This window comes from Alligator mississippiensis, chromosome 8 (genome assembly GCF_030867095.1).
Source record: "Alligator mississippiensis isolate rAllMis1 chromosome 8, rAllMis1, whole genome shotgun sequence".
In the NCBI taxonomy this organism is placed as follows: Eukaryota; Metazoa; Chordata; order Crocodylia; family Alligatoridae; genus Alligator; species Alligator mississippiensis.
This window is the reverse complement of record NC_081831.1, coordinates 32,314,692-32,336,572: the sequence shown is the minus strand read 5'-3', so window position 1 is coordinate 32,336,572 and position 21,881 is coordinate 32,314,692. Positions and strand designations below refer to the sequence as shown.

The window sequence follows — 21,881 nt, the reverse complement described above, 5'->3', positions numbered from 1 at the left end:
TCTTATCCTATTTTGGGATGATAGTCAGGATTTCGTCAAGGTCAGAATAAAACTGTTATTTCTGTTATTCCTCAGCATCATGTGCTGGAGTAATAGCAAATGAATTGCTGGTCAGTTGGAGTGGAGAGTCATGAGGCACTCATTAATGCCAACAGGGAATTCGGTCATTTGGCTGACAATCTGGTTTTTCATGGCAAACCCAATGCTGTGTATTTGCCTGCCATTTTCAGGTTTCCCTTTCAAGAAGAATGTATGGCCACTTCCTTCCTCCCTCAGATGGACTTCATATGCACATTTGGTCTTGCAGAGAGCAGTGATATCAATGTTGTATTGTGAGAAGTCTCAGGTAACAACAGCTATTCTACATTCAGATTGTCACTGCTCAGGCTGTCTAGTAGGGTTTATACATTCCAGGATGCAAAAGACATTTTTGTGTTTCAACCACAATTTGAGTGATCCTCCTGGAAGCAGCTATCCAGTCAGGTAAGATAAGGTGGGGCAGCCTATGTTAGTGGTACCTTTTCTAATCCCTCCCCATGCAGGATGAGCAGAGGGGATCCTAAAAAGGGCTGCTCAGTTGCAATCACAGCTGCTAAATCATCCTCCTGTCCCATTCCAAGGGTGAAGTGACTTCATCCGCCTGCCCCACCATTGAAGTATTTATGTTATGTTGGACATAACCTGATACCTCACCTTTGACCTTTCTACCATGGAAGACCATATCAGGAGTACAAGACTCCTAACAGTGTTGCTCTTAGGGTCATCAGTACATGCAAGCCTCTCCACCCTGTCAAGGTGGCAGTTCATGGAGAGGACTGCCAATCTGTCCATATCCTTCCTGAAGTGTGAGGCCCAAAACTTGACATATTACTCCAGAGGCAGGCTCACCACTGCTGAATGGAGTGGATGAATCACTCCCTTGCAAGTGATGCTCCCATTAAAACAATTCAATAAGCTGTTGGCTTTCTTAGCAATAAGAGCACATTGGCTCATGTTCAGCTTATGGTCCACTGTAACCCCCAGGTCTTTCTCTGCGGTACCACAGACAAGCCAGTCATTTGTGCATACAGGTATTCTGTCTTAAGTACAGGACTTTGTACTTGTACTTACTGAATTTCATCTGGTTGATTACAGACCATTTATCCAGTCTATTCTGGTCATTCTGGATCCTAGCCCTACCCACCAAAGTACCTGCAACTCCATCCAACTTGGTGACATCTGCAAGCACACCACAACCATTTTCTCCGCATTGATGCACATTGTGCTGCTTGTGCAACTGCAAGCGTTGCAGTGCCACGAGCATCAGCTCATGTGTGGAGCAGACTCAGTTAATCAAGTCTGCTCTGACACACCAGATCTCCGGCACTTCCAGGCACCAAAATGTATGTGTATAAATGCCCTAAAGGTGTTTTAATATGTGCCCTGAGAGTCGGGGGGGGGGGGGGGTTTAAATAAAGCAGCTCTGAGAGATGCTCTAATTGAAGCGCCCACAGCATCTTGTGTATCAGCATCCCTGTGCTTCAAAATAGCACTGCTCTAATTAAATGGAGTCGCTTTAATTAAAATGCCCACAGTGCTTTGTGTATCAGTGTTCCCATGCTTCAAAATGGCAGCAGAGGACAGCAAATACCTCTGAAATTCCTTCAGCAAATTCCTTCATTACCCTAAGAAGGAATCCCATCTAACCCTGATGACTTGAAAGCATCTTGCTTCTCTCATTAATTCCTAACCTGTTCTGTCAGTACGAGGTGTTAGACTTCTTCCCTATCTTTGCTGCCAACTGTGCCAACCATGCTCATCATTTGGTAGTTGCCCTTAATTGTGAAGACCGAAGTAAAAAGGGCACTAATTATCTCACTCTTCCTGCATCATCCCTATGTCATTGCCTTCTACATTCTGTAAGGGACCTATGGTTTCTCTGGTCTTCCTCTTACTTTTGACATTCTTCTAGAATCCCTTTTTACTGCTTTTTAGATCTCTTGCCAGTTGCATCTAAAATTGTGCCTTGTCCTTCTTAATGTTTTCTGTGCACACCTGTGCAACAGTCTTATACTCTTCCCTAGTAAAATCAAGCTTCCACTTTTTTTACGATTCCTTTTAAACTCTGTCCCAGGGGAGCTGGGGTGGCAGGAGGACCCTAGGCCAAAAGAGAGCCCCACTTACCTCTTGCAGAGCTCAGAGAGCCAGAGGAGAGGGGTGCAGTTAAACCACCGGTGAGGGTGATTAGCTGCGCAAATATCCAGCTGTAGCCAAGCAGCGTGGGTGGGAAACACCGCCCAGGAAAGATAAAAAGTGGCCCTGACAATGCGGTGGGTGGAGGCTTGAGGGGAGAGCCCTCACACGGAGGGGATCAGCCACCGCGCCCGGCAGCATGGGAAGCTGGGGGCGGAGCCAGGAGAGGCTCCAATGAAATCGGCAGCGACGCTGACAGCAGAGCCGGCTGGAACGCCGATAGCAGGGCCGGCAGGGAAGCTGGCTGTAATGCCAGCAGCGGAGCCAGCTGGAAAGCCGGCAGCGACGTCAGCCGCCGAGGTGGCAGTAAAGGTGGGAGCAACGCCAATGGGGGATCCAGCAGCCGCACCTGCAGCGGAGCCAGCGGCAGCACCCACGGAGGAACCGGAGGCAGGAGCCGAGACAGCAGCGTCGGGGCAAGTCGGCGCTGAGACCTAGGAGCAAGCCTGCACGGGAACCTCGGAGAAGAGGTAACAAAGGGGCGTGTCCAACAGGGCCTCGTTGGGCCGCACCAGAGGGCGGCCGAAGACCGAAGTGGGGTTAGACAGTGGACCTTCGTGGCCCACAGCAGCCTTAGGAAGAGGCGGGGACTCAACACCCCAGTGGGGTGAGCCGCCAGGGCTGTGAAAGCTGAGCCCAGGGCAATCCACACGGCCCAGAGGCCAGGGGCACCCTTTTGGACCTCCTGGCCCAGTAGTTTAGGGGCCTTAGTTATCTCCATGGTGGGATAGGCACGTCACGTCACAGGGTGATTAGTATAGGGTGATAGGGAGTCTTGTTGGAGGGACCAGGTCGGAGGACCTCGTCAACCATAGACCTGGCCTGAAGACTCAGGCACGCAGCTGGCAAGCCGTGGGCAGAGGTTGGGGGAAGAGCTGAGGACACCAAAGGGGCCCGAAGATTGGCAGCCCAAGGTGGCAAGTGGCTGGGTTGTAGGGGAGGTCGGAGCCCCATGAGTGCCCGCCGAGAGGCGCGATGACCCTGGAGGCTGCCCCAAGGGGGAACCCCTCCACTGAGGCAACATCCCAAGTCGTGGTAGGCAAGTTAAGGGGACCCCCTGACATCAGCAGGGGTAGCCTGTGGGGTCCACCCGTGAGCCCAGGACAGACACGATCCATAGTCCGGGCTAAGGCAGCACAGGAGCACTTAATTGAATGGAGGTGGGCACAAACTTATTGAATAGATTGCTGCCTACCCTGGCTGATCTCCTGTTGCACTTTCCATTCTACTTTCACAAGGAGATAGCTTGCTCCAGTGCCTTTAAAAGGATCTCTTAAAAGTACAGCCAGCTGTCCTGGTGTTAGGGGCCCTATCTAGGGCAGCCATCATAGAGGACATTCCAGTTTTCTGCTACTCTGTCCTCTGCCCTCTATTGACACAAAACCTGATGCCTTTATGTCCTCTATTTTTCTCTTCAAGACATAAAGGTGTCTGGTTTTGTATCAATAGAGGACAGAGGACAACCAGATTGTCCTTTATGATGACCACCCTAGTCCTATCTGGTAGCCCAGCCTACGTAAACTCAGCTGGCCAAACCTTCCCGCACCTGTGAGTGGCAGCCCTACCTAAGCTAATGAACCAGCAGAGCACTATTAGGGCCTCCTGATTGCAGCAGCCCCCACATTTAGTTACACTTGCTGCAACATGTTGCAGGCCAGCCAAGAGGTCTTCTGAATGTCTGTTCTACTAAACCTTTCTCTAGTTTTCTCCTTCTTGACTGTGCTCAGCTGAGTTTCTGGACTCTGGCTATTTAGAAAATACCCTTGGCTTTGGTATTTTGATCCTTAATTCCTGATCTTTGATTCAGCCTGTGATTTGAATTCTACTTATAGTTTAGTAGTAGATAGTCTGGAGAGTAATGCTAGGATTCTGAAAAATCTCAACATTAATTAAAGCATTGGACCAAAAGAAATCTCATGAGGACAAAGTGTAAAGTCCTGCATTTAGGATACAACAATCCCATGCAGGCTGGGGACTGACAGGCTAAGCAGCAGCTCTACAGAAAAGGACCTGGGGGTCACAGTGGACAATAAGCTGAATAGAAGCCAACAGTGTACCCTTGTTGCAAATAAGACTAACGGCATACTGGGCTACATTAGCAGGACAGTTGCCAGCATATTGAGGGAAATGATTATTCCCCTCTATTCAGCACTGGTGAGGTCACATCTGAAGAACTGTGTTCAGTTTTGGGCCTCCTGCTACAGAAAGGATGTAGACAAATTGGAGAGTCCGGTAGAGAGTGAAAGTGGTTATGGGGCTGGGAAACATGACTTCTGAGGAGAAACTGAGGGAACTGGGTTCATTTAGTCTGCAGAAGAGAAGACTGAGAGGGGATTTAATAGCAGCCTTCAACTACCTGAAGGATGGTTCCAAAGAGGATGGAGCTAGACTGTTCTCAGTGGTGGCAGGTGAGAGAACAAGGAGCAATGGTCTCAAGTTACAGCAAGAAGAATGTCAAAAGTAAGAGATAGTTAGATATTAAGAACAACTCTCTCATTAGGAGGATAGTAAATCACTGGAACAGGTTACTCAGAGATGTTGTGGACTCTATCTATAGAGGGTTTTAAGATCTGGCTAGACAAAGCACTGGCTGGGATGATCTAGTTGGGGTGGTCGTGCTTTGAGCAGGCGGTTGGAATAGATGAAATCTTGAAGTACCTTCCAACCCTGATTTTCTATGATTCTTTGATTGCACTAGGACAACAACTTCTTCCTGCTTATTCCCCATGTTTCTTATATTAGTATACAAACAAATGATGCATCTAAGGGTCTTGTTATACATTATAATTATGCTTGTCAAAGTGGTAATTAGTGTTAGTGTTAGCTTGATTTCAGAGCAGTCACACATTCAGGTGAGCAGGGGCTTTGAGGTAAAAATCCTCCCCTACTCCCTTCCCCTCCCATTTCAGGCTCCCCTTCTGCTCATTACCTCCCAGGGCTCTCCCCATCCCTCAGGTTCCCCACCCTCCTGTTCACCCCAACCATGGGACTTCCTTCTTGCATCCCTGGCCCTCATGGCTCAGCTGAGACCATCTCCCCAGCTTACTTGTGGCTGCTGACACTATCCCAGAGGAGCAGGGAGAGAAGAGGAACCCACCTGCCCAATCACCTCTGCTGCCACAGCTGTTCTCTGGACTGAGCCAAGCCCAGAGAGTGGCAGTGGTGCTGGCCAGCCAGATAGGTTTCCCTTCCCTAGCTGCTCCCTCAGGACAACGTTGACAGGCATCGGAGGGCAGGTGGGAGTGAGCAGGGATCTGGGGTGCTAGGTGTGTGGGGGATGGTAGGCCCAATCTGAGGGATGGGTGGGAGGAAGTCGTTCTATTCAGCTGATGGGGGATGGTGGTAGGGACCATAATCCTTATCCAGGCCAATGCGGGAGAGGTGGTAGTGGGGGAATGCTGCCCAATCTGGACAGGCCTGGGATTAAGAGGTTGTTGAGCTGCCTAAAATGTACATGTAACAAAGCCCTAACTGATAGTCCTATCTTCCCCCTGAGAATATTGCTAAAACTTTCTCTATTGTTTCCCCTTAATAAGATCCTCTAGTTATTTACTTAGAGATTTTCAGTTCTCTGGAATGAACTTCATCAGGCCACTCTAACATGAATGCATTCAAGCTTATCCAAAGGTCTCAGACCATTTCTTCTGTTATCTCTACCTTAAGCTTGTCCCCTTCCTTATCCAAATAATCCTTATTAGTTGCATTTTACTTTTGGTGATGACAGAGTCAAAGCTCCTGTTGACCCTTTTTGCAACTTCTGTTAAGAGATCACCCCGATTATTTATCAGTGGACCCATAGCTTGCTTGATCTTTTTTTCCGGGCTAACATATTTAATGAACCACTTCTTGTCCTTGATTTCCTTCTTCACATGTTGCTCTTTTTTACTTCTGCCTTCCTAATTTTGTTCTTGTTATTTCCTAGTCTGCTTCCATGGTGTCTTTCCCATGTTTCCATTGCTTGTGTGATTTGTTTTTTGCTTTTGAGGCAGCCTAGAAGCTCCTTGCACAGTCTCTTGCCTTTCTTTTTATGCTTTCACTATGTTGGAGTAGTTTCTTGTTGGGCTTCCAGTACTGTGACCTTTAGAAGTTGCTAGCCTTCTTGGGGGCTTTTAACCTTCAGTCTGTCCTCCCATGGCACCTTGCCTACTATCTCCTTGGTTGATGGAAATCTGACCTTTTGAAATCTAGTGTCTTAGTTTTTCTTACCTCATATTTTCCCTTCCTCAGAATCATGAATTCTATCTTATCACAGTCACTTCCTCCCAAGCCTCCCCTCACCTTTATATCCTCCAATTCTTCTCTGTTGGTCAGGACAAGATCAAAGATGTATAATCCCCAACTCACATGCTTAATTTCCTGAAATAGGAAGTATTTCTCCCCTCAAGTTAGGAACTCAATCAACATTTTACTGTAATTTGTCACATACCATGTTCCCTCCTCTCTCCACTCCTACTCATCCCACAAATAAGACATGCACCTTGTTTTTGGAAGGCAGAATAAAGAAATAAAACATTTTTTCCTTGAAAATACTGATAAGAATAGTATTTTCACAGGGAATACATAGGCAGTTACATTAAGTAAGCTGCTCTGTTAATCCCCTAGCTGTAGGATGTAGTGCCTCCCTCCCCACCGCCCCCCAATTTAAGAAGCAGGGCCAGCCAGTTAAGCTCCAGCAGGATTGATACCTCAGCTGATGCCACCAGCTGAGTGGAACTGTCCCACCAAGAATGTGGATGAAATAGGCGTTGAGCTTATTCCCCCCTTTGATGTCTTGGGGACTTTTAAACAATACAAATTGAAAAACAATACAGCTCATAGTCTCATTTAGCTTCTGCTTAATTTTATATTTTTCTTTAGCTACAAATTTAGAACCATATTCTCCAGATGCCATAATAAGGTTCTTTTGTGACTTTTAGTCACAAGCTAAATTTAAATGTCTATTCCATACATTGAGCAAGAATCCAGTACAAAGGAAGTAAAATGAAATGTAAAGGTGCTACTCCCCAAAACTGCAAGATTCTATGAGATATTTTAGAATACTTTAGCAATTTATAAAAGATTAATTACTAGCTGATTGAAATGAGCAGCAGCAGGATGGAATACATTACTTTAGCTGAAGGCTTTATGGCAGTTTTTGTTAAATTCAAGATGATGAATAACACTAGATAAAAATGGAATGATCTTCTGTGATTATTAGCATTAATCATTATCTGTTGCCTCACCACTGTGCCTGCTCAGAGATTTTGGTACTTACAATGGAGTTTCTTTAAAAGAAGAGCATCGATCAGGATACAAATGTAATTGACCAGGAGGGAGGGACATCTCCCTCTCCCCTCCTGAAAAAGAATGGTTTCCATGGTACATAGGCAATACTCCAGCTGGCCCTCACTGGCTGTATAAAGAGACATGTTGGAAGACAGAACCCATCATGCTATGCAGATGCTTTATTCTTGGTGAACAGAACCATATAAATAAAGGAGAACATCGATGTCAAGGGCATTGCAACTAGCACTCTGGCATGCACAGAAACAGGCAAATGGACCAATGTGGTTTCAGGAGTTTTTGTCACACCTACTTCAACCATCTGAACTCTAGCTATGAGAGCTCTGCATCTGTAAAGATAACTTCCTGACAATTTCCGAGTTGGAACCAAGGCAGCCGTTATGTACCAGCTACACTATCCAGTTATAATTGAGAAAGATAATGTGGATATTAGGGAAATGGAATGTAGCTAGTCACACAGGAACCTTGCTAAGGTAAGATAAAGCTCCTTGTCCCTAGGACAGGTGCCATGGGATTTTTCATATACATTAGCATCAAGACCTTGACTTAACCTGTCATCCAGAAGCTCTGGCAATTGCACTGCTGTCACTATTACTCTGAAATAGAATAATTACAGTACCAGTTCAAAGCAAAGATTACTTTCTATAGAATCATTAGCAACCAGCTAATGTAACTCACAGAGTGGCATTCTTCCCTAGCTCCCTTTGTGTACCTAAATGACAGTTTTCTAGCCACATTCCTGTGCCTTCACTACTGTATTGTAGATGTGTGAATATGCATGTAAAGAGTTAGTATGTACCACTGACACCCCCAATAGTAGGCTCCACCCTACACTTGCCCCTCCCCTGAATTCCCAACTCCTCTAAGAACCCATAGGCCAAGTGACATAGCTCCATGGGCTGAATCCAGCCTGCAAACCAAATGTTTTTTATACCTGAGCTGGAGTATGGCCCTGGCCAGGGAACAATGGGATTGGGCATCTTACTCCAGGTAATGGTAGGGGATAAGGACGCAAATAATGCCTATTTTCCACATCTGGGGTTGGGTAAGCCAAGATGCTCCTGATCTTAAGGCACAGTTGGTGCCTGAATACAACTGCACAATGACATAAAAATGGATTCAAAACATTTTTAAAATGCTTCAATACTATCTGAACAAAAGTAAGATTCCTAAAAATTGTCACTTAAACCAAAAAATCTGATGTAAAAAACCTACAAAAAGTATGGGCACAGAACAATGGTCATGGGATCCAGAAGTCTGCTGTAGAAATAGAAGAACCCAAGCAGCTTTAGGTCACCTGACCCTTGATAGCTTCATTCATGAATATCTGATGCTATGAAATGGGTTTTGTGCAGTCCCAGTGGACACAGTTCTTGTACAAGGTCCATAAAGCTTTGGCACTGTGAGAGGCTTGCATTCCACAAGTGGTATTTTCTGTGGGCTCCTCATAATAGAATGTGCAACTATTCCATACACACCCAGAACTGCTTATCTGGATACTGTAGTTCCTAACTGATTTGGTAGCCTGTCTGGTTACTATAGCAGCCACATGAGGGGAGCCAGAACTTCATATGAGATGTTGACATACCTGGTTGAAGTTATCAAGGGCCTTGTGAAGGTTGGCATGCATCCCTGTCGGGGGTTCGTTAGTGATTTTGATGGAATTCTCCAGGATTCCTTGGGGAATAATGTGGCTGTCAGCTGAAGGTGCAGGCTCGGCACTAATGAAAACACGAAATTCTTGATGGCTGCCTTCACTATGCTGCTCAAGTTTTTTCTCGAGAGAACTCAGCCATTTGGCCACCAGATGGATATTCTAGCAGGAAAAAATGGACAATGCTTTAACTGCTGTCATTTACATCCATAGTGAACAGTCAACTATATTGTACAGATGAGTTAAAGCCCATGCTTCAGGCTGTATAAGTTTATACCTTTTCTAATAGTTCTCGAGAGTGTAATTCATATGCACAAACATGTACTGCATATAAAGGATGAAGATTTGCAATTCAAAATAATCATGACAAGTAACTACCAATTAGGGAAACAATTCTGAGGCTGTGTTTTCTTAGGGATAATAACTTGATGTTTAGTACAATACTGTATGGCTGTTGGAGTAGCAAATTTACTAAGTGATCTGAAATGAACATGCTTAATTGTTTTTAGTATAATAACAATGATCACCCTTAATATCAGCGGGCATGTCTACACATGCAATTAATGTGAAATAATAAACTCTGGAGTAGTTTGAGCCAGAGTAAACTACTCCTGGGTACAGAATCTACATGGGCACCTGGGGCAGTAGTAATTTGAGCCAGTGCAGAGCAGGCCTGGGATGGCAAGGGACAAAGAGGGCCAGGAGGAGAGTCCAGTTGCTGTTTGCTGGTGCCACTGTTTAAAGAGATAGAAGTCGTTGGCTTGTGGAACCTCATATACCACATGTGAGGCAGGAAGGAAAGTAAGTCACAACAGGTTAGGTCATAAGTCTGTCTTTTCAAACTTAAAGCAAGGATCCTTTCACTTTCTCCAGCTAAGGGTGATGTTATACATTGCATGTATCTAAACTTATATACAGGTGTGCTCTTGGTTATAGTGGTATAAATCTGATGTACCTCTACCAGAAGCAGATACAGGATTTTACAAAGGGGTGTGCAGAAGCACCAACGAACACCACAGGGGTAGTGGCACCTCTACACTCCCAGCCTCCTCCCACTCTTCCCCCAACCCAGGTGGACAGACCATATCATAGGAGCAATCCAGGATTTAAGTCTCAAAGAAAGTAAGAATGCCCCTCTCCTTCCTCACTCATGCTCAGGGCACATCCCCTCCCCTTTTGCCCTCCCATGCCTGCATATACTCACTAGGCATGATGCTCTTGGGAACCCTGACAGGCGGGAGGAAGCATCTGTGCTGGGTTCCACATTTGGCCAGGGACAACAGTGGCAGTGAGTAGGTTCCTCCTTACAGCGCACGTCTACACATGTATTTACTCCAGCCTAGATTTACTGTACAGTAAGCTACTGCACAGTGGGTGCATCTACATGTGTCCCTAAGGCACCATTGTTACTGCACCGTCATTTAGTAATTCCTTTTGGAAGTACTAATTAATGGGAAAGCAATAGCCTATACTACACTGTGCTACATTGCCATAGCAACACACTATAGCAAAGGAACACATTGCTACACCAACGCAGCTGCAGCATCATGGTTTGTGCCTGCCGATGCTATGTCACTGTAGCGCGTTGCTACTGCAACGTAGCGTCTTGTGTAGATGCTCTCAGCAAGGGTTTTTGGGTAGGTGTCTACACATGCAGGATTAGGAAGATTTGCTCCCAGGTCCCTGCAGCCCTGAAATGGGACCCTAATGCCACTGGTGGGGGGCGGGGATCCAGGATCCCCCTGGGTGCTAGCCCAGGGACTCACAGGGAGCATTGGGCCAGGAGACAGCTGTCTCCGGGCCCCAGGGGGTTGCCTGCTGCTAGGGAAGGGACAGCGTACCCCTGCCCCGGCAGTAAGGAGCTCCTGGCCTTGGCTCCCCGATCACAGACATCGGGCTTGGAAAGAGTTGTAGGAAAGAGGCAGGTCCCAGCCCCCTGCCCCGATCCATCAGTGGGGCAGCCAGCAGCTAGTTCACTGCTGGCTGCCCCACCAGCAGATCGGGGCAGGGGGCTGGGACCTACCCAACCCCTGTGGCTGTTTCCAAGCCCTGTGCCTTGATCACCCAAATGGGGCAAGGGACTGGTACTTGTCCCTGACTGGGACAGTTCCCAGCCAGCCCCCGGCTGCACAGGGAAGTCTGCATGTGCAGCCCAGAGCTGGCTGGGGGCTGCCTGAAACAGGACAGTCCTCAGCCATCTCCAGGCTTCACATGCTTCCCCATGTAGCCTGGGGATGGGTGGAAACTGTCCCAGTCAGGGGCAGGTCCCAGTCAGCTCCAGGTTTGATGGGGAACTGTCCCCATGTAGGAGCTCCCAGCCCCTGCTCCATGATCGCAAATGCAATCATGGAGTCAGGGCTGGGGAGTTTGTCCCCAGCCCCTGCTCCGCAATGGTAGGGGGTCCCCACCTGGGCATGCAGGATCGGGGCTGGGGAGCTTGTTTCCTGCTCAGCTCCATGAGTGCAGAGCTGGGGGGGGAAACAGGCTGGGGAGCTTGTTCCCGCCCTCCCCCTGCTCCCTGCTCCCAGAGCTGGGTGGGGAACAAGCTTCCCAGCTCTCACCAGCAAGGAGTTCTGAGAACTGGCTCCATGGCCACAGGGATGCTGGCTCTGTGACCACAGGGATGCAACATTTTAACACAGTCTTTTTGTGTATCTTTTTGTACTGAGACCACATTACCAGTATATAGGAACAAAAGCTGCACTGAGAATGTACAGAATGTTAAAAGTCAGTATACTTTGCAAATAGAACTGGAGTACAAAACACTTGTTGCCTTCAAAGTAAGAATTCAGTCTGTTTCTGAAGCCATTCAACCCAAAACCCCAAGCAGCCTGGTTTTAAAAAGTTCAATGCCTTTGTCTGCAACACAGTGGACTTTATAGTGGCACTTTCCTAGCTAAAATGCATGCAAAGCTTGCTGTATGAGAGAACCCTAAAAAGTCTTTGGAGGTAACAAAACACTCGAGATCAGTTTTTAAAAGCATAGTCACAGCTCCCCTGTGTCTGACCAGCCACACCTTACCCCATCCCACCATGTTCTGAGGGGTGGTGTGCCACATCCTCCTTTAGTGAATCCTGGATCCAATCATGGTAGAAGATGCCTTAACAAAGGAACTGTGTTATGAGGGAGGAGGTGGGGAATGTATTTTTCATATGAGTTAGAACAATGATTAATACAGTAGACAATGCAACTATATGTATCTTGAAAGTTTATGCAGCAGCTGTTTTTCACTGAGTCAGGGTCCAAAATAACAAGGGATTCTCACTGAATTCAGGTTATCAACAGATTCTAATAATATTAGTCCAGTAATAAAACAGGAATTAAGAAAACAATGTACATTCATAAAGAGCTAATATTTTATGGAAATGTTGCACTAGAAAAAGAAAAACAATATATTTTGCCTTAAATTTCAAAATAAAATGGTTTGAACCCTTATGAATGTAAGGGTTTTAATATACAAATCATGAAGTTTAAAATCATTAAAAAATAAAGTTGAACATTTTTTTTATTTACTTTGTGTTAATGTCACTATCAATACTTCCTATCCTTTTCAGTACTGATATATGGAACATTTCTGATCTGATGCATAATTGAGTTTTATTGTAGGGGAAAAAGACTCCAGAAATTCTATTGCTAATTTTTCTTTCTTGTTATAATTATTAAAAGTTACATTAAAGGAGGCGAACAAAGATTGCAAGCAGTAGAACATTTGTTAACATTAAGAATTCATAGCCTTGGTCAGAAGAACACTCCCACAAAAGAAATAAGTAAATAAGTATTTTTCATAAAATATGGCACCTTTTCATAGAAAAAGAGGTTTGCAAAAGGTGATTTATAACTCTCAAGGGAAATTTGGAAACTGTTCCAAAGCACGAGCCTTTCCCAGCAGCCAGGAGGAAACATATTCAGTTATACTTTTCATAGTGTATGTTGCACCAGTTTTCAATCTTTTTCACTTCTGTAAGTCATAGAACCATCTGAGGTTTATAAAGGTATTTCATAGCTTTACAATATGTATTTTTCTCCACCAGATTTTGAAACCCATGAAAGATTCTTTGAATAAGTCAGGACTGAGGTGGAAGTTTATTTCCCTATGCACATCTAAGTGACAGTTTTTAGCCGTGTAAGTGCCAAAATCACATTTACACACAGATAGCAACTCTATTACCCCTGCTGTATATGCATATTGACAGAACAAGCACATTAGGATATGCACTGTTCAGGCATATATCTGTCACAACCTAAAGTTGTGATTTTTTGTTTGTGTGTGCTTCAGCACTGCTAAATTATTTTTCCCGCTAAATTGCAGCTTCCTTGCACGGTGGAGTTTTCTGCTGCAGAAGAGAACCCTGGTGCAACAGAGAATTTCCCGCCAATTTGAAGCTTTCTTTGCATGGTGCATTTCTTTTGCATCCAAGAAATGCACGGTGCAAGGAGTTCCCGCCATTTGTATGAAGATTCGTGCCACATTATTGGCCGATTCTAATACATGCACACATGGCGGCTAGCAATTGGCTTGCTGGCCGTATAAAGGGCTTGGGTGGTTTCCGCCCAAGTCGGAGAGAGAGCAATTGGAGTTCGAGGGGGAGAGCGTGAAGATCTCTAAGCGCTACGGATCCTTTCGGACCCAACGCTTTTCTTAAAAGGCAATAGAGGTCTGATAACCGAACCCGCGGAGCTTCAACAACTCCGGGGAAAAGAACAAACAGCCTCTAGCCTCTCCCCGTCGCCGATAAATTCCTAGACGTATCCCTTCCTGCATCTTAAAGATACGAACCCACGGAGCTTTAACAACTCCGTGGGAGAGAACCGAACCGAACCCACGGAGCTTCAGCAACTCCGGGGCTAGAACGAATTTGTTGTAGTCCTCTAACGAGGATTTAAGCGGAGCTGAACCTGGAAACTGTCCAGCCTACACCACGACCATCTTTGGTGTAAGTAAATAATCTTTAAATCAACCACTACGCGTCCGTGACTAATTCTAGCTCGCCCCCGGTCTTCTCCGGCCCCATGTGCCTGGGCTGCTGGCCACAGCCCGCGTGCGCAAAGACGGGCCCGGCTCACCCCCGGCCCACACAATATCCTGGTATGTATGTACACCTTTTGTGGATGCGTACTAACATCTAAAACAGGGGTGAGCAAAATATGGCCCCACAGCCCAATGCATAGGGCTGAGCCCCACCCGCTCCTGCCTGGGGCAGCCCATGCAGTCTTCCCCTCCTACCCTGACCCTTGGCCAGCACACACAGCTTTCCAGTGGGGCTGCTTTAAGTGCAGCTGCAGCTGCCCAGGTACTGCTTGGCTCCTCATACCTCCAGCTGCTCCTCCTCCTGCTACACTCCAGGTATAGTGGGGAAGTGGGGGGAGGAGGGGCAGAAACTGCAGCCAGGCGGCTCCTACCCCAGTGTGTGGGGCTCCAGCTCTAGCTGCAAACTGCTTTCCACTCATTCTGCCCACCTGGCACAATGAACAGCAACCTGTGGGCTGCTAGCCAAGTGGGTGGAAGGCAACCCCACCAGAAAGCGGAGCTAGGGCCAGAGCCAGGGCCAGGGCCAGGGCCAGGGCTAGGCCTGGCTAGTGCAGGTAGTTGGTGCACAATGCAGGTTATCCTGGGTGGAAGCTGATGGGGCTTAGCCCCATGCAGAGTGCCACAGGGGTAGCCATGAGCCAGATTGTAGGGGGAACTGCACCAGCACCTGTAACTGCATCATCTGGTACAGCTCTACTGCATGCAACCCCTGGCTCTTCCACTCTCTCTCCCCCATCCCTGGCCAGCTTCCAGGACCTAGTGCATGCACACCACCCCGCATCCCCCATACACCCACCCCACACACCTCCCCTCCCCCCCCAGGCCTCCCATATACAGCTCTCCATACACCTACACACAATATACAAGAGTAAGACATTATATTTTGAGATATTATGCAATCACCTCTTTGTACGTTACTAAAAAACCCCACATAAATTAGGACAAAATATTTTTTGAGATAAAATTAAAACATGTTATAGTAATGTTTGATTTTTAATATATGATTTGTTTTTTATCTTTAACTTGTTAAAATGATATCTTCTGAAAGATTTTAGGTGTGCGGCCCTCAACAGCTCACCAAAACTCATTAAGTGGCCCTCCAGCCAAAATAACTGCCCACCTCTGATCTAAGGCCTGGAATGCATGACAGAGGGTAGCAGCAGAAAGGGTCTTCTGGATTCAACCCAGTTGTTGAGTGATAAAGGAACTCACTTAAGAAGCTGAAAGGTATGTTCTAGGTTCCCCATCTACAGAGGGGGTTTACACTTGCATCTGTCTTCCCAGCATAGTTCTCCAACTGCCACCCCAAAGATTAGGTTTTAATCCACCCCTTCTTTGTTTCACCTTTTGAAGCTGACCTCCCCACCTCCAGGTAACCCAGAAAAGAAGAGATATAAACCCAGGAGGATAAGTACAAGCCTGAGAGTTTGTGTGTCAGTGAGATGGCTGGTGACCTGGAGCAGAACCTGAGTGATAGCCTGGATCTTTGCTCCCAGGAAGACAAAAATGTCTGGGCTGCATTGTTTTCCAACCATTTCATCCAATGAGTAGTTAATGTAAGAAACAGTTGCAAAAAGAGTACCAGAGAGGTGCCTGACCTGTGATATAGTAGTTTGAGCACTATGCTAGGAAGTCAAGAGAAATGTAGCTTCAAGCTTCCTCAGGGTAAAAAGGGTGGGGGGGGAGGGAAAAAAAAAAAAGGATTATTTGTGGTATTGCAGGCACTGTGTTACAAAAAAGTCTCTTGTAAGAAGGAGACTTGTTCCTAGAAAAGACTATCCAAATTTGCAAGGCAGCAGAAACCATGAAGGCATCGGCTGATCTGGGCAAATGTATATCTAATTTGTCAGCAAATACAATGTCATTGAGGATACTCTGAGAATGAAAATAAATATTGCTGGAGTGATGGACAGGAGGAATGATGGGCTGCCTTGAAACAAGAGTTGATGCAAGAGCCCATCTTAAATTTTGTACTCCTGGAAAACCTATAAAAATTTTAGTGGATGTCTCATAGTTGAGGGTTGGTATAGCAATTTTTCAAAAGTATGATCCTGATTATTGGCAATCAGTGGCCTATGCATCCAGATGGATGACAGAGTCAGAAACCAGATAAGTACAGGTTGAGAAGGGGTTACTAGGAATACTGTTTGCCTGTGGGAGATTTAATCAATATATCTATGGTCAGACTCCGTATGTGGAAACTGTTTAGCAAGCCATTAAATAATTGTACTTTGAGGATTCAAAGAATGATGCTCAAGCTGTGAATGTATGATTTAGCTGTAAATTACCTAAGTTTAGCTTTAGTGTAAATGCATTCTTTAGAGATATATATGCGTCTGTGGAACCAGAAAATACATTTAAGACAGAGCTGCAAGTCTATGTAGATTTAATTATCAAGTCACAGATAGGAAACTGCAGCAAATAAAACCAGAAAGAGTGAAAGATAATTCATTGGGACTCCTGAAAGAAATGATAGTTAGAGGGGCCAGAAGACAAAAGTGACTGCAGTAGAGCTTTTAACAGATTATTACTATAGGCATGAATTTTCAATAACAGAAGGGATAATTTTTAAAGGCTAGGGATAATTTTTAAGGGGTAATTGTTGGGATCAATGAGCACTCCCAGAGAGCTCTCAAGACCTAAAAGAAAAGGTAGACATGGGCTATTCTTAACCAACTGTTCCTACATTAAGTTGAAAAAAGTACCAGATCATCAGTAAGTCAGCTCCTCAGCAGGCCTGTGTGAAGCTTCAGTCCCTGATTCAATTCGGCAGAGATTCAGCCCAATTTGGTGGCCAAATCTCTAAATCTGAATTGAATCAGAGAACCCTTTAATCTCTCTGAACTGAATCAGAACCCTCCAAATCAATTCAGAGAGATTCAGAAAGATTCAGCGATTCGGACATAGAGACAGCTTTAAATGTTTTTTCTATATACCTCTAGGTAGCAGATGGCTCATGAATACTGCAGTGCTAGGGTGGATGGAGTGTCCCACAGAAGCGCAGGGGGCTCCCCAGGATGCTTGGCAGCAGACCTGGAAGTGTCTCCACTTCCGGATCCGCAGGGGAGCGCATGGGGAGGGGCCCTGAGGGACACCACTGGCCACTTTGCTCCAGGACGACACAGATCTGTTCATGAGAACTCTCTGGGTCCTACCATGTAGCCAGGTCAGAATGACATGCTAGTAACCTCTCCTCTGCAGATGGGTGCTTATTGATTTTTTTTGTAGTTTTGTTAAGTGGGAAGATGTGTAGTGATCAAAGTTATAATTTACAGATGCATCCTAATTTAGTCTTTTCTGGACCCTCTCAAGTTTCTTCCACGTCCTTATTGAAGTGCGGTGCCCTGAACTGGATGCAGTACTCCAACTGTGGTCTCACCATTGCTGAATACAGCAGGAGTATCACTTCCTTAATTTTACATGAGGTGCATCGGTTGATGCATGCCAGCATGCTGTTTGTCCTGCTGACCACTGCCTTGCACTGATGGCTCATATTCATATGATGGTTGATCATTATCCCCATGTCCCTTTCAGCCACGGTGCAAGTCAAGTTGTCACCACTGAGCTTATATGTATGTTGAGGATTGTTTGCTCCCAGATGGAGCACCTTACACTTGGAAGTGTTAAACTTCATCTGGTTCTGTTCTGCCCAACTCTCGTGCCTGTCCATGCCTGTCTGTATCTGCAACCTATCATCTGGCATGACCACACTGCCCCATAACTTGGTGTCATCCGCAAACCTGCCCAGCAAGCTTTTCACTCACACATCCAATCATTGATAAATATGTTAAAAAGCACTGGTCCAAGCACAGACCCCTGAGGGACACCACTGGCCACTTTGCACTGGGACGAGACAGATCCATTCATGAGAACTCTCTGGGTCCTACCATGTAGCCAGTTCAGAATGACATGCTAGTAACCTCTCCTCTGCAGATAGGTGCTAATTGATTTTTTTTTGTAGTTATTGTTAAGTGGGAAGATGTGTAGTGATCAAAGTTATAATTTAGAGATGCATCCTAATTTAGAAGAGTTGGGAATTGGGACATGATTCCTCAGTTACGGAATTAAAGACAAATGGTTTTCAGAGGTTAGCCTACTGCTCTAGAATTAAAGTTTGTAGTTTAGTTCTTCTCATTCATGTATGTCTGTGTTTACTGAACCCAATTATCACTACACTTATAGTCCTGGGTGGCCCTTTATACCCCAAGCTGAAGCCCATGATTCTTCAGATTCACTGTGGTTGGTACCAGAGCTAGCCAAATTAGAGCCAGCTCAAACATGTGTACACATGCTGTGATCTTACCTGCAGTATAGACAACCCATCCTTTTCTTAGCTAGTTTCTGACCCATAACAGTACTTTAACTCTTTAACTCTTATTTCAAGAACTTTGAAGTTTTTCTTAATAGCCCCTCCAAGTAGAATTCTTCAAAGGTGTATTTAAAGTCTAAATGAATTATGAAAGCTATTTTCTCTTTTATCAGTAGACTGATATGGTCAAAGGACTGAGAAAACTGATTTAAGACATGGTAGTTCTGGGGGCATCTAACAAACTTCACTACCTACTAATACCTTTGCAAAGCCTGGTTTCATATATACATGCTAGGAGGATTTCTGTGGGAAAAGAACTGGAGAAGATAATAAAGGATCCATTTTAAAGCCAGATGAGCTCCATAGGATCCATACCCAATCTACATAGCACAAGGCACTGCATTTCAGCCAGCAATTCTTGCAACACAAGAAATGTTCAGACTTAATTTATATAGATAATGTTATATCATCTGTTTTTCTTCTTATTCCTCCTCCTCTTCCTACTACTGCTACTAACAAATGGGACTGAAGCCTTACTGTGCTATGTCTTGTAGATATATATGAGAGGTGGTTCTAACTCTGAAGACAGGACAGACAAGACAAGTGGAAGAAACTAACAGAACATATATGCTCCCTGTTGGAAGCAAATCTGCACTCAACAGGAGCAGCTGGGTACAGGGCTGCGCTTACCTTGCTATGTCCCCCTTCAGCTGCCAGGGGGAGCTCCAGGCTTCTCCAGAGTGCTAGCCCAGGGGTCTGGGTGCTAGCCCAGAGCTCAGGGCCAGTCCCTATGTGTATGGGGCCAGGTGAGCTCTGCCAGCTGCAGCGGCAGCTGTCTCCTTGCCCCATACACATCAGGAAGGTTCCTGATGTGTATGGGGCAGTGAGACAGCTGCCATTGCAGAGCTCTCCTGGCCCTGGGCACATGGAGACAAGACCCTTGCCCAGCAGGGCTTCTCCAAACAGCTGGGGGCAGGATGGGAGCTGTCCCCCTTCTGACTGGTAGCATATTTGCTCTTGATTGGCATCTATACACACAAGTTTGCTACCTGTATTTCCAGGTAATAGCTAACTGTGCGGTGGACTAATTTACTACACACTAAATGGTGTGCATGTGTAGATTAGTCTGCTGTGCAGTAAAGCATCTTGTGTAGACCCCCCACAATATCTTTCTTCTTAGGAAGTAAGCTTGGGGGAACCTGCCTTTCTGAACCATATCAAATATTTAGTTGTGAGATACTCTGAAAATGTTTCTTTAATTTTGAGCTCATTTTTGTGAGAGCTTTACACAGTCTGCAGCATGCCTTCAAAAACTGCAAATTCTTCAACCTCTAAGAGACAGAATGAAAGACAAATGGGTGTCTGATACAGAGTCTTAATCAAAAGAGCAACAATACAGGTACCCACTTCAAGATAATTGTAATTGTAAATTGTAATTGTCAATTTAAATTGTAATTGTAATTTTACAATTGTAATTGTAAAAAGGGTGTTGGGGGAGCTGGCAGGAGTCATCGCGGAGCCCTTGGCCTGGCTGTATGAGCATTCATGGTCATGTGGCCAGGTGCCGGGGGATTGGAAACTGGCTAATGTGGTCCCAATTTTCAAGAAAGGGAGGAAGGAGGACCCAAGTAACTACAGGCCTGTAAACTCACCTCGGTGCTCAAGAAGATCTTGGAGAGAATCATTAAGCAGCACATCTATGCGGGGCCTGCAGGGGAGATCATGCTCAGGGGCAACCAGCATGGGTGCATCAAAGGCAGGTCCTGCCTGACCAACATGATTGCCTTTTATGACCGAGTAACTAAATCCTTGGATGATGGTGTTGCCATGGACATAGTCTTTCTAGACTTTGAGAAGGCCTTTGACACTGTCTCTCACCCCATCCTCATCAATAAATTAAGTGACCATGGCATTGATGCCTACACAGTTGGATGGGTAAAAAATTGCTTGATGGGGCACACCCAGAGAGTAGGGGTGGACAGGTTGTACTCAACCTGGTGAGATGTGAGCAGTGGGGTCCCCCAGGGCTCGGTCCTTGGGCCCACACTGTTTAACATCTTCATCAGCAACTTGGACAAGGGGGTGGAAAGCATGCTGTCCAAGTTTGCTGATGACACTAAGATGTGGGGCAAGGTGGACATACTTGAAGGGAGAGAGAGGCTGCAAAAAGATTTAGACCGACTACAAAAGTGGGCAGGTGAGAATAGGATGGGGTTCAACGTAGACAAATGCAGGGTGCTGCACCTTGGGAGAAGGAATCCACAGCATACATACAGGCTGGGGAGTTCCCCTCTTGAAAGCACAGAGGCGGAAAGGGATCTTGGAGTCATTATTGACTCCAAGATGAACATGAGCCACCAATGCCAGACCACAGCCAGCAAGGCCAGCCATACCTTGTCATGCATCCAAAGATGCATCTCAAGCCGGTTCAGAGAGGTGATACTCCCCCTCTATGCGACTTTGGTCAGGCCGCAGTTGGAGTACTGCATCCAGTACTGGGCACCGCGCTTCAAAAGGGATGTGGCCAGCCTGGAGAGGGTTTGGAGGAGGGCCGCTTGCTTGGTGAGAGGGCAGCAGGACAGGCCCTACTAGGAGAGACTGAGGGACCTGAACCTGTTCAGCCTCAGCAAAAGGAGGCTGAGGGGGGACCTGGTGGCTGCCTACAAGCTCATCAGGGGAGATCAACAGCAAATAGGTAGAGCCCTTTTCTCCCCAGCACCACCTGGGGTGACAAGGAACAATGGTAATAAGCTGATGGAGAATAGGTTTAGGTTAGCAATCAGAAGGCAATATTTTACAGGGTGGCCAAAATCTGGAACCAACTTCCCAGGGAAGTGGTCCTCGCCCCTACCTTGGGCAAATTCAAGAGGAGGTTGGACGATCACCTGTCTGGGGTCTTGTGAACCCAGCATTCATTCCTGCCTGTGGCAGGGGGTCAGGCTAGATGATCTGTTCAGGTCCCTCCTGACCCTAGCTGCTATGAAACTATGAATCTCACTCTTAGTACATCTTTAGTGTCCATTTAGACACTTTGTTGATGGCTGTAACAACCATAGGAGATGCTGATGGAGGAGAATGTCAATACTTAAAACCCTTAGAAGGAGCTTGATACCTTGCTTGGTTTAGGGTAGAAGAGATAAATAATGGCATTGCTCACAAACCCTTTCCAGTTCCCCAAATTATTTTATTAATATGATAGGCTACTCTGTTTTGTCCCACAGATTGGAAGATATATATATATATATATATATATAAAGTTTGTATATATTCTACTGCACCAATAGTCAAGGAATCTGCAATGCTGTAGCCATTAATCTTCATAGTTGCTGGACATAGAGGTAGAGAGAGCTTTGAAGTAATCAACTGTAGATGG

At 45.9% G+C, this 21,881-nt stretch overlaps 1 protein-coding gene across 2 annotated transcripts in view; it reads right to left on the bottom strand.

Annotated features, from left to right (window-relative positions):
* Nucleotides 1–21,881, bottom strand: part of DNAH9 (dynein axonemal heavy chain 9) — a 515,733-nt gene that overhangs the window by 74,833 nt on the left and 419,019 nt on the right. For both annotated transcript variants that reach the window (XM_059732606.1, XM_059732607.1), the window contains one exon: nt 9,104–9,331. In XM_059732606.1, coding sequence (XP_059588589.1) covers nt 9,104–9,331 — 228 coding nt within the window. The remainder of the gene's footprint in view (nt 1–9,103; nt 9,332–21,881) is intronic.